Here is a 12,612-nt window from a genome sequence, read left to right on the forward strand (position 1 = left end):
CCCTTGTCGACGCTGACATCAACGTCAAGCTTGTTTGTCGCGACCTGCGTGGTCGATGAACGGGTCGCAGCGGCGTTCTCCGGAAGACGTAGGTAGGGCTGGGTGCAGCATAACGCTCTACAATGGTCGGCGGGACCCAGGTTGTGAAGCAGGCCCGGGTCTTCTCACCCGACTGGCCAATCATTTCCAACCATTACTCCACCACGCTCAGCTCGGCCGTCGTCCGTGGACGTTCCGAGAGCAGTCAAGTTCCTTGGAACAGTAGGGCTGCCTCCTGGATCTGACTATAGGGACGCTCTTCCGCCATTTCACGAACCGGCACCGCGTCCATGTCGGAAACCTTCCAAGCCCCGCGGTCCACGCTCTTTTCCGCGCGTCCCTCGCGCTTTTACTCTTCCTTTTTTGTCCTCCCTGTTCAGTTTTCGGCAACCTGTCTTTTTTGTGGGCTGTTGCTTTTTCCTTCTTGTGTCTGTGTTGTAGTCCTTGAGCACGTCTTACAGCGCTAGTACAACGTCGTGTGCACATCACGCTCATTAAAAACCAGGAGGGCGACATTTAGGGAAATTCATATACCCACCATGATTATGATGCTGGCCGAAAGGCCATATTTTCAGCTCCGGTAGAGAATTGCGCCAGAATTCCCTCTAGTACTTTTCGCAGGTAACTCTATGCCACCGAGTAGGGAGCCTACATGCAACGCCGTTTTAAAACGGCGTTGCATGTAGGCACCCTACCACCGAGTAAAGCACAGCGGCAGCTCTCGGTGAAAGAAGAAACTGCGCTTCATTTACGCTCCTTGGTATGCCATCCTATGAAGAAGACTTCCTTTATAAACAACCGTGCACCGCGTCTTCCAGTGCATGCTAGCAGACGCCGATAACACCATATGTTACGAAAGTTTCGCTTAGTAATAACCGCTTGATGTCATTGAGGCGCAGTGACTTTTTGAGTCCAGGCGCAGCGCTGGCACTGTCGAGGTTGGTTGTTGGGTTGATGATGGTGGTGGAATATAGCCTTAGTTGGATATCAGCTAGTACGTTTCCGCTCTAATCTCTACTCTCGCCTTCGTACATCTTAAAGTTGCCAGCATGATTATTTTGTCAGTCACTCGTGCCACGGCCTTTAGCTGCTTGTTAAGTTTGCTCGTTAGCCTGCGTGCTTCGACCCAGTGCATAGAATTAACACAAAGCATTTATTAGCTGTTCTTTAACCACTGCAGCTTCCTCTGCAAGCGACACAAGTAGTTTGCTTAGTCTTTCTCGCTGCTCGCAATAAAAAATTCCTTTCTTCGTAAACTGTCGCGAATTGTTCGTTACGTAACGCTGTCCATTTAGACGTTCGGTCCAACTCCCCTTCCTTCGACCGCAGATTCCGTTGACCATTTCCAGTGCGGACTGGTTTTGCCGCAGGTTGTGGAGCTGACTCCCCTTCGCGGCCATGGCGTGGAACTGGGAAGCGTGTGCACCTTCCACTGGGCGTGCGCGTTCTGCAGCGTGGCCTTTTTCGAGCGCGTGCGCCTGGGCTTCGGCTTCAGCGAAATGGCTTGGTTCTACGGCACGTTGACCCTAGCCAACGGACTGGTGCTGTACTACTTCATGCCGGAGACGAAGCACCTTGCCCTGGAGACCATCCTGCTCGACGAATGCCCCATCGAGGTGCGTGAACGCGAGCGAGGAGCTTTTTACCAGTACGTCCAAAACCCCAGGCGGAAAGGAGGCTCGCAAATTGCCAATAGCATTCACTGTAAAAAAACTACTTGCGCCCTTCGAGGCTTATCGTGTCGCTCAACAATAATCGCCATCGATCTTGGGTAGGATAAGAACAAATTTTATTTGTCCAAAGGTTATTGCTGTTGGTGCCTGGGGCTAGGCTGCCATGGGTCCATCACTGGAGGAAATCTTCAGAGATCCCCGGCAATGACCCTGGCCCCTCTAGACGGCCCACTCCTGGTATTCGGGTGCCTCGCTGAGGAGGGCGTCTTGCCATCTCTCAGCGAGGCACCCCACTTCGGAGATCTGGGGTACAGCTTCTTTGCTCAGGACAATAATTTAGCCGGGGAACTTTTGCTTGTGAATACATGCGAACGGTGTAATTGTTTTTGCCGGCAACCGCTATACCAATTTTCATGACGCTTGTCGCATTTAAAGTACGCAGGCAAATCTTGTACTTGCCGTAGGCAGATTTTTTTAGTTTGGGTGTCAAACTTTAGTTAGGCCGTCAAACTAGCAAAGTCAGTGTATAACAGCGGTCAATGTAAATAAACGATGCGCTTAACGTGTGAATGCAAAGAACGGTACTATTTAGTCTTCCGCCTGTCTGCGCGCTGAACTGTGACAGTTCCTTGAACAGACGCTCATCTTGAGCATATTTTCGTTCTTTATAATGTTGTCAGCCAGAATGTTTATAATGCGCTCATTTCTTTGGACAGATCTACGACATGCGTTGCGTGCACTAATTACTGTTTCTAGATGCTCGGGTATCACATATCTGAAGTCTTTAGCTTGTATCCTTCAGTGCTTGATTTGTCACCCGAAAGTGTTACGCCAGTACAATATTATCAATCTATTTATTGTCTCCTAAGCAAATAGACGTCTCCGGTAGTGCTGGTGTCGCGATTATGAAGGTATACGTAGTAGCACTCTTTTGAAGCACTTCTAATTGAATTTCCTAGAAAATCTGCACATGATGTCGGCATAAATGCCTACATAACTTGATATACTTATTGTCAACCCAACAATTGTGTCAGTACATCATTTGTGCACTCATTGCCAAACGAAAATACGTACTTTTTGCCAGCAACTGTACGTTCGCAGTTACTATATGGTAACACATAACTGCTAATGAGTAACGATAAATACGAATAGATAACTGATAATGTTTGCTTTTAGTTTCTTTAGGGAGAGCAGTCCCTGGTCACCTGTGAATAACAGCTTTAGCCTGGAACTCCATGGTTTGTTCGTAACCTTCAAGCTCAAATTCATCTTTAGTCGCCGTGATAATCACTGGCAACTTCTAACGCCGTTCCAATGTAACGCTTAGAAGGTCCCTCCTAGCATTTGCAGTTCACTCACAAAGTTTATCGAAAACTATAGTGAATGTTCCTGCACTCTTTCGATTTCCAGGACATGCTTGGCCGGCGTCGCTCGTTCCACCCCAGCGTTGCGTCTGGCAGCAAGCGGCCAACTCTGTCATCGGTGGGTAGCGTTGGTCGTTTGGGTATCTCCCTGCAACACTCGGGTCCCCACTGCAAGTCGGAGAGCATGTCCTGCGAAATCCCCAGCCCTTTCAAGACGGACCACTCGCCGGACCAATCGCCGGACCAACCACAGCCTTCCACTCGTTGAGATGACTCCACACTTACATATTCTTGACGCCTACTATGTTCTTCGAGCGCGCGAAATCAACACCTACTAGTAATAGCAATAAAACAGAAATAATACAAACACGGCAACGCCACTTTCAGGCTGTACTCTTCGCATTTTTTTTTTCGCATTCACTGCGGTAAGGGGGCCGTCATAATAGGCTCTAAACTATTATGACAGTTCCCCTCACCGCGGTGTCAAAAGTTAGGGCGCCCTATTATAATAATGCGAAAGCATTGTATGCCCCATTACGCGAAAATCCGCCATCGGTGGCGGCGTGACCAATCGATGGTACCCAAAATTGGCGACCGCTCAAAGAGTAAAAAACACAGCAAAAACGCTCAGATTATTGTCGAAATGGTCAGTTGGGTTCCTGCGCAGAAAATGAATTAATGGCTTTGAAAATAAAATTTTGTACATTTTGGTGTGGGTGGGAATCGCACCCGGGCCTCCTGGCCTACGGGGTGCGAGGCGAGCACACTTCCCCGACACCATGGTGGCTCCAGGGTTCTGGCTGAGAAAAGGTGTGCCTAGTGCGTGCGTCATTGCACACGTCACGTCGCATCCATCTGGCTGACTAAAGGTTTCGCCAAAGGGCCAATTATGCTTTCGCAGTCCCACACGTAAGCAGTCTTAGTGTCTCTGTCGAATTTTCCCGTTACATGTAATGTGCGAAGTCTCGCTCGACAGTGGTTGGCCCGTCTCACTGCGGTGCACAGTGACAACGTAACAATGCGTCATAATTCATTGGGCTGCGGGTGCTAAAGCAGCATCTGCCTGGTAATGGTAAAGTAACACTTGAGAACGAGAAGCTTTCTGAAGTAGGCCCCAGGTTGAGGAGGTTGCCACACGACGACAACGCGACAAATAAACGACAACGTCAGACAAGCACGCGTCAGAGCTTCGTCGCGTTATTAGGCCTCATTCACAGAGCCGTCAAACGTTCTGTCACGTCACCGTCGCGGCACCTGTTTTCGTCAGGGGAGAGGGTTTCCGATTCGTTTTCCCCTCAAAAATAGGTCGCCGGCGACGCAGAGCGGTGCTCTACGTTTCCGTCGCCAGCACGGTGTCGGAGCCCCGCCCCTACAAAATTGACGAATGAGAAATTAAGAAGCCGTTGCTAAATACCACCATTTTACAAAGCTGGAACTGGAACAGCGGCGGATGCTCGTTTGTTTACATGCGTTCCACGTGTGGCACATCGAAAACGCCGCTGTCCGTTTCTGTGGGGCTCAAACGTGCGACATGAACAACGCCAAAGGCCGAACTTGCGATTCCTGCACGTCTTTCGCCCCCACGTACTTTTTCGGCGCCGAGCTTTGCGCGCTTGTTGCTGTCTGCGCTTGCAAAGCAAGAAGAGCAGCAGAAAACAGCTAAGCATCACGAAAGTAGACCCGTGGTACACACTGTACTAGATTATGAGGGTAGTGGGCTCAGCGGCGCCGGTAGCGTGAAGCCACCGATGTCAACTTGGAAACGGAGGTATACATTGACATCGACGGTGCAACGCCTGGTGTGCCACAGAGTAAGTGCATGTTGCTACATATTCAAAGAAGAGCGGCGTCGTACCGTCGAGATCAGTGTAGCGTCCGTGACCGCGTTCGCCCCCTTTCCGTTTGCTTAGACGCCGCGGTGCTCACTGTGCATGTTCGCGGCGTGTTTTCTTTGCATGTGCAGCAATGTGCGCTTCCCCAGTAGCACAGCAAGCGTCCCATCGTCGATTTCAATGTATAGCTCTGTCTCCAAGTTGCCATCGGCAGCTTCACCTCGCCCTGTTGCCGCTGGTGCGCAGTGATCACACTACCCTTTTATTCTATTACACTGTACCCGCGGTTTTTGTGGCTCGTCATTGCACAATTTATTCTTAAATTATGCAAACATCACACCAAGATCAAAATATTTAGCGGGTTTAATGCATAATGGTGAATATATTTCTCTAGGTTTATGCGAACAAGGGACCGCTCAGTAAACACTGTGCAAAACAGCGCTGCTGTCGACGTCGCCACCGCCGTCGCCTATTCGCACACTGCTCCATCGCGCCTGCTGTACGTGTTTTGACGTCACGGCTACGCGACGGTGCGTTTGACAGCTGTGTGAATGAGGCCTTATAAAGGTGTGACTACGTTCATAAGCATTTCTGCCCCAATTGCTTTGGACCCTTTGCTGGATCACATTTACCGTAGATAAATTTACACCCGCGTAAGCGAGCGAGGGAACGCTGTCAATAATTGTACCAAAATGTGACGATGCGCAGCGGTCATCGCTCGTTTCTAGTTGCCACTATCTCATACACATAGTGCACGCGGGGAAACCCATGGCATTGATGGAACCATTGCGTGGGTGGGTGAGTGTGTGTCTGCGAGGACGCGTACTTTCTCAGAAGCGTCAAAATCCACCATTGGGTACATTATACTGAATCTTCAAAAAATTATGATCTAAAGAAATGACTCGCGACGAACACTGGACAGGCGATAAGTACCCATTGTAGTGTCATTGATCGCAGCTCCGAAACAGCGAAAGCGCTGTCCTATTGGGTTCAGCCGGTTTCTTTAATTGGAAGAAGGTGGGTGTGTTAAAATGTGTGCCGTCACAGCACGTTCTGTGCCTAATACAACCCGTTTCCCTCCACTAATCACGACGTATTGTAGTGCCACGGAAGTAACATATTCGTCTTTCTTTTTTGTAGTCCGTAACGAGGCAGGGCTTATTACGTTTGTCTTGGTACTAGCGCTGGAAGGGTGTTGCCACGCGCGTGCCTGCTACCACGAGTGTTCGCTGTGGTTGGTGTAAGTAGTGCGCGAAATGTGTCTGTCGAGCACTCCAGCTATAACGATGGTTACGTTATGCCGTCAGGGTGTTTAAGAGCACGGTATTCGGGCCTAGTTATTCTGGCGTATCATTTTGTTCTTCAGTCTACGTTGGCTTCCTGAGCGAGAAAAAGAAAAAGAAACAAAAACAAAACATACGCCACTATTGAAGCTTAACACGCCAGCGATGTGAAGAGTGTGAGCCCAGGAGGGCGCGAAATTCAGTTGCATAAGGAGAACGAAAAAGCTGGCAGCAAATATAACGATACCTGAAATTCTAATTGAACAGTAGTAGAGCAAGCAATCGGGTTGTACGTTAAGAGGTGGCGTTGCAGAATAAGAGCTTGGTACAACAAATCTTTAGGGTCAGCCAAACTGGCAGGTCAGCAATACTGTTGACCTATTGTACCTCGCTGCTTTATTCTAGCTAGCATTATGTTTTTTTAGAAAAGATGCTGTAGCTGTCGTTTGTATGACCGGTGGCGGCAATCCACTGGTGATGATGAGCCTTGCGAGGGGCTCACGCTGACACTTTGCAGCTTTGCGGCAGCCAATTCGCACGTCATTCTTGCAGCGCGCCGGCAGGACTGCCGTCTACTTTGGTATACAGACTATCAATTTGGACATCTCTCGCGTGGCCGACATTCTAGGGCTCCGCAGGTCACTGCGCCACCACGGCATGTATGCTGGTGCCAAATATTCGCATTATATCTTGTACCGTCTTAGCGGAGTCTCCACAGTGCACAGGAAACCACTGTAGCAGCTCTGATCCGTACATACATGACCACTGCGTACGTTATTTTTTATCATTTCGTTCATTTTGTGAGGATGGTGCTTTATACACCCTACGTGCTTTATTTCTTATATTAGTTGCTTTCCCTATATTTTATCCACGAAACGCAATTTTAGTTATTATATTTGCAGGATCGATTGGCATGTCTCTCGGTCTTTTTTTAATAAAATCAAATTTTGTTTCCATTTTCTCTTCTGCTTTTTCGTTGTAAACGGTGGGATGAAGGAAATGAACATTGCGCGCTTGAAACTTTGCGCGTTTTGATCTGTTGGGCGGTTCCTGGCCAGTGTCGCACATATCCAGCCGTTTCCTTCTTGTGCGAAGCACGAGCAAACGGAATTCATTTTTTTTTCTTTCTGCAAGTGCCGCAGCTGAATTTGTTGACTTGCTTGTAATAGGCGTTCCATATTCACTACATCTGCGTCACGATCATTCAGCCTGTGTTAAATATTATGTGAAACTATTTCATTATATATGGTCGTTTTTATTTATCACATGTTTTATGTGATTTAGCTGAATATGCGTTTCATCGTTATTCAACATTGGAAAGGCTTTTTGCAGGATTTGTGAGCTGGGTGCACTTCGTCCCTGTTTGTAAATGAATAGGCCCTAAGAGCTCGTTTAACAAATTTCAAGTGCAGGGATTTCCAATTTTAAAGAATTCTACTTAAGCCTACATCGATGGCAGCACTCATTCCATACACTCAGTGTATGTATGTCGGGACTATGCATGTCAAAAGCCTGAAAGGCATATGTGAATGTTTTATGTAGGCGAGGGTGGCTGTCGTGTTCCGGGGCTTCCATGAACGAAGAGGCAGACTGTACTTGAAACCTGCTTTATTGCATGGCGGCAACTTAAGTGGCAGAATGACAGCCAAGGAATACAAAAGACAAAATGCACACCCAGCCTTGAAGCCAACGATTATATACACATAGTGGGCGAGGGTGATGCGATCGGGATATGGGCCGCGTGACAGAAAGGGAACGCTATCACGCTATCATGCAAGTACACGTGTACAGATGTGCGACAGTGGCCTTTTAGGTTTTTGGTGTATATACGTAAAATGCAGTGGTGAGCCGGGAATAAGCACGGCTACGCGTGTATATAAAACTGCAGTCCTTGAAATTTGGACGTTTCTTCTCTAGTAAATTCTAAAACAAGCTTTCATTTATTATTCTCTTTTACATGCAAGGGTAAAGCTGTCTCAACCAGCTTCAAGAGAGCAAAATCAACACCACTGCAGTTACTCTTACCAGCTAGAACAGCTCTACTGTAGCTACTCCCCTCTTGCACAGTAGAGTATTCCACGGCTACTGTTCTCTTTAGAAATGGCAGAGTACATCTACGCTGCCCCTTGCAAATTACACGTAATCTAGAATAAGCTTCGTTTATGTGACATGCAACTAATCCAGCGATAAAGTACATAGTCTTGACGACTTTTTGACACCTCTAGTTTCTCGAGTGCACATTTAAACTGTAGCACCCATGGCTGTTTTCAAGGTGTCTCTTTATATAGGTTGTTTTATTATTCAAATTTGTAATATTTGCAACGGGAGCAGGAGGTTGCGGGCGCAGATGTACGTGGTCACCTGAACAATAGCTTTATTCTTCGTATTCCACGTTTCAGCCACGGTCCATCTGCACACGGTTACCTATCCCCCCCTACCCATGTGAGCACGAGCAGCAAACGACATATGAGGGAATAAGGAGAGGCTGATCAATGAGAAATAAAAATGCGTACTTAGTCCAATGTCCGAAGATAGTTCTGTAACTTCATCAATTTCATAGAAAAGTGCAGCTGTCTGATGACGTCTTGCATGGCGCTTGTGGGCGAGGCTGGCTAGAGCGTTCAGGGTGACATAGGACAGCCTCGCAAATCAATACAGGTAGTGTTACATCTTGTGCCCTAATCTAAATGAATAAGGTTAAGGCACTATGTAGCATTGACACATCGGCTTACTGATGGCTTCTTTAGGGACCGAGTGGTACGTGGTGCGGCCTATAGTTGTTCCATGACTGCGATTTGGGATGTGCTGTTTTCTTAGGTCCACTTGTCCCATCTGGCAGACATGTGCTCACTCTCTCTCGAATGTTCACTGGACGAGTTTGCTTCAAAATGTACCGTGTCCTTTCCGTCATACTGCGTGGCATCGCCGTTCGCGTTTTGGGAGTAGACCCAGTCTTGATCGCTGCCAAAGCAGTCCTCATTGATACTTCCTTTCTGGGAAAATCTCCTATTCTTTGAGTTCACCGTGGGTTTAGTGGGCTTGCGCGCTGACATCTTTCTTGGTGTCACATCTGTGCTTTCGGTGACTCACTTCATCTTCGTCTAGGTCGAAGTTGCCGTCGTCGTCGCTGAAGTTGTTGGAGAAAAAATGACGTCGACCTTTGTGACGGTATAGCGGCAGTATTTAAGGCTGTGTGCCCATAGGAATATACCTTTCATTTCTGTCGCAAATAGATGTAGAGATAAATGAGTAGCTAGTACACTGCTCCTTTTCGTAAAACTTGTCTAGTGGGCAGGGCAGTCTGTCAGGTTTATCCTAAGGCTCTTCTCAGGCTGCTGTGACATCATTCAGAATGTACGCTTCCGCAGTGCCAGTGGCTTGCGGAGGTGTAGTACCCCGCAGACTTTCTCGCCTTTCTTTGTTTCATAAAATCAATTCCATATTCGAAAGCTACGCTCTCACTTGATGGCCCCGGCAATTTACACTTCATCACACGACAATCACGCCAACAGGTTGATGTTGCACCGTGCCGCACAAAAACCTACCTGCTAGGGGCGTGGCCAGAAATTTTTTTCGGGGGGGGGGGGTTTCACCGGCCCGACCGGGGGCGGGGGGGGGGGGGCACGCTTCTGTTTCCTCTAGGTCACGTGATCGATAATAAATAGCAGTAGTGTAAGCAGACTCTATACATGTATATCAAAGACATGGGACCCCCCCCCCCCCTCGCGTGTGCGTGGGCTTGTGAAGAAATTACGTAAAAAGTAAAGTAAGCTCAGTAAATACAGTAAGCACGACAGGTACAGTGGGCGTTTGGAGCAACGGTCTCTCATCGCGCCACTGAGTGGACCAGTCTTCGAAAACGCATCATTGAGACGACCCGTGCGATCGGAGAAGACATCAGTAATTGTTAATTTCCGTTAAGCGTAGATGGCGTCGTCCTCGTCGGGGCGAAGTGCGTTTCACAAGTCAAGGACGGCTATGCGCGTGAAAATGCACGTGTGACCAGGCTATACCTACTCCCATAGCAATAGCTTGTTCGCTGCGTCTTTGTGCTAGAAAACTTAAATACGCGCAAGAACGCGTAAGGCATTTCTTTTTTTCGAAGCTTTCGTCGCCCTACTCCCTCATACGAGAGGGTTGCATTTCCTGCGGCAAGTGCATGGGCCGCTGTGTCTTCCGCTGTGTGCGAGCGTGCAGCCGTCATTTGCCTTTACGTTAACAGATTCAGAATTGTACAGAATATTTCACCGCACAGCACAGATATGGCATGTGTACGCATTTTAAGTAGTGCGTGCAACTCATTTCTGCTTCACTTACGCCGGTGCAAACGTGCAAGCGGCCTTGTACCTCACAGAATCTCGACTGATTGGGTACTGTGATGCAGGAATGAACTCCGGTATGTTCAGTGCATAGTGCACATAATCAATTTCTCAGGACGCGTGAACTCCGACGAGAACTGTCAGCGCCTGCAACAAGAGTTTACTTACGCTGTACTGCGCACAGCAGTAATTCATGCTTGTCGGCTGTCTGTTTCGTGCATTCTATTGCGAGTCGGTGGAATTTCACTGCTGTCATCGACCCCTTCGTGTGTACATTGCTGGTTTGGGATTCCACAACAAAACAGCAACTACCAGCCTTCCGTAATTGCTGGTTTGGGATTCAACAACACAACAGTAATTACCAGCCTTCCGTAGGGGCGCAATCGCAAACAAGAGACGTTTCTCGCGCAGACTAAGCCTACGTTCACACTTAGAAAGCGGCAAGCGGGCGGAAAGGCCAAAGCGGGCGGAATGGCCGAAGCGGCCGGAAAATTTTTTCCGCGCCTGTCCAAGTTGTTCACATTTGTTTTGCTACCGCCGCGGCCGCCGCTGCCGTTTTCGTCCAGATCCATCTAGTCTGCGTACGTTTGTCGGCGTGGTGGTGCTCATTATCGCATTATTTCGAGCGGTATGTTCATTCTTTGACCCACGTACCGTCATCAAAAGTGATCATTTTACGCGACTTCGCGCATCATCTGCGACCTTCGGTAAATTCCTCGTTGGCGTTCCTTCATTCTCCGCACACGGGCGCGGTAGCGCTGAGTCACAATTTGGTGCCTAGGCGTGATAATATTTCTTTAATAGCTTCTATTTACAAGTTGTAATAACATTTCATCATTTCGTATTGTCGGCGCCTCCAGGACACCAAAGGTGCAACGGGAACACCACAGCTAAAACCCGGGCTGGCCCTTGTGTTGGGGCTCGCCAAAGCCTGCGTGTCCTACGTGAGACCTACGCTCCCAATCTATCGTCGTGACGAGAAAAGCACCCCGCGACTTCTGCAACATACCGCACACGTGCGAGGAGGAATTATGGAGCGCCAACGAGGAATCTGCCTAACTATTGTCTGCCATGGAAGTGGAAGAAGAAATGGCTATTATACTTCTACCTACTTGTTTTCTAGAAATGGACAATAAATAAACGGAAGACGCGGACACCTCGGAAACGGCGGTGGTGGGTTCGCCTGGCTTTGCAAAAGCGCGAGATGTTGGGTCACGCCAAGGCTTCGTTGCCGCACCTCCGGTCGCGCGAGGTTGAATACTATCGCGAGTATTGCTGACAGTACGTTTTAGTGCCACTCTTGTCGTAGAGCAAGGGCTGGTTCTTGATCGCGTCGATCAGCGTTTCAGCCTACACTTTTGGTGCCATGGTTTTGGTGCCCGGTGCCATTTTACGACCGGTTGTTTACATGCTAGTGTAGCTTCCAGTGAAGCAGAACGACTTTCCGCCGCGTTTCCGCTTCGCCATGGCGAAGAAATCTTAAGAAGACAGTAGGTTCTTCGAAACTGCCGCTTTATATCACCTACAAAATGCTTCTTAGACCAATTTTTTCGGAAGAGATCCTGCGCGAGCTGCTCCCACACTGAGTTATTTCTGGATTCCGGACGAACATTATACGCACCTAGCTGGGGTCTTATAACGCCGCTAAACAGAGAGAAAGATAGTGGCTAACAATTTTCATTTAGCCCCTAATTAATGCGGCCCAGGCAGTTGAATTTAGAGCCATCATTAAGATTTTCCGCATTTACTTTAATCGTACATTCGAGTGCTTCATACCGCGCTGCAACTCGGTTTGCAGTGATGCGGAGGCATCTCGAGATTGAGGACACAGAAAGCATGCTGCAGATGAACATGCTAATTGCTCCCAGGGCAATTGGAGTACCCACGTGACAGAGTTTTTGTCAGATCTCAGATGCCCTCCCCGCTCGAAGGTAAGACCGGCTCCGAGCACTCCGAGCTCGAGTGCTCTGAATAATAAGTAATGGCTCGCCAAGGGCCCTATTAACAATTTTGCTCAGCTGCCTGTTCTTACTTCCGCTTACAAAGATTTTGATATTTCGGGCTTTGGCCCAAGAACAGTTATTGCCAAAACCGTTATTCAT

General features: G+C 48.4%; 1 protein-coding gene across 1 annotated transcript; it reads left to right on the forward strand.

Annotated features, from left to right (window-relative positions):
* Positions 1-1,479: 1,479 nt before the first annotated feature.
* On the forward strand, positions 1,480-3,344 carry LOC125944536 (uncharacterized). Its single transcript, XM_049665036.1, has 2 exons — positions 1,480-1,655; positions 3,123-3,344. Exons 1-2 carry the CDS (start codon positions 1,539-1,541, stop codon positions 3,342-3,344), a joined length of 339 nt encoding a protein of 112 aa, XP_049520993.1. The 5' UTR covers positions 1,480-1,538.
* Positions 3,345-12,612: the final 9,268 nt, after the last annotated feature.

Source organism: Dermacentor silvarum, chromosome 3 (genome assembly GCF_013339745.2).
Source record: "Dermacentor silvarum isolate Dsil-2018 chromosome 3, BIME_Dsil_1.4, whole genome shotgun sequence".
Classification (NCBI taxonomy): Eukaryota; Metazoa; Arthropoda; class Arachnida; order Ixodida; family Ixodidae; genus Dermacentor; species Dermacentor silvarum.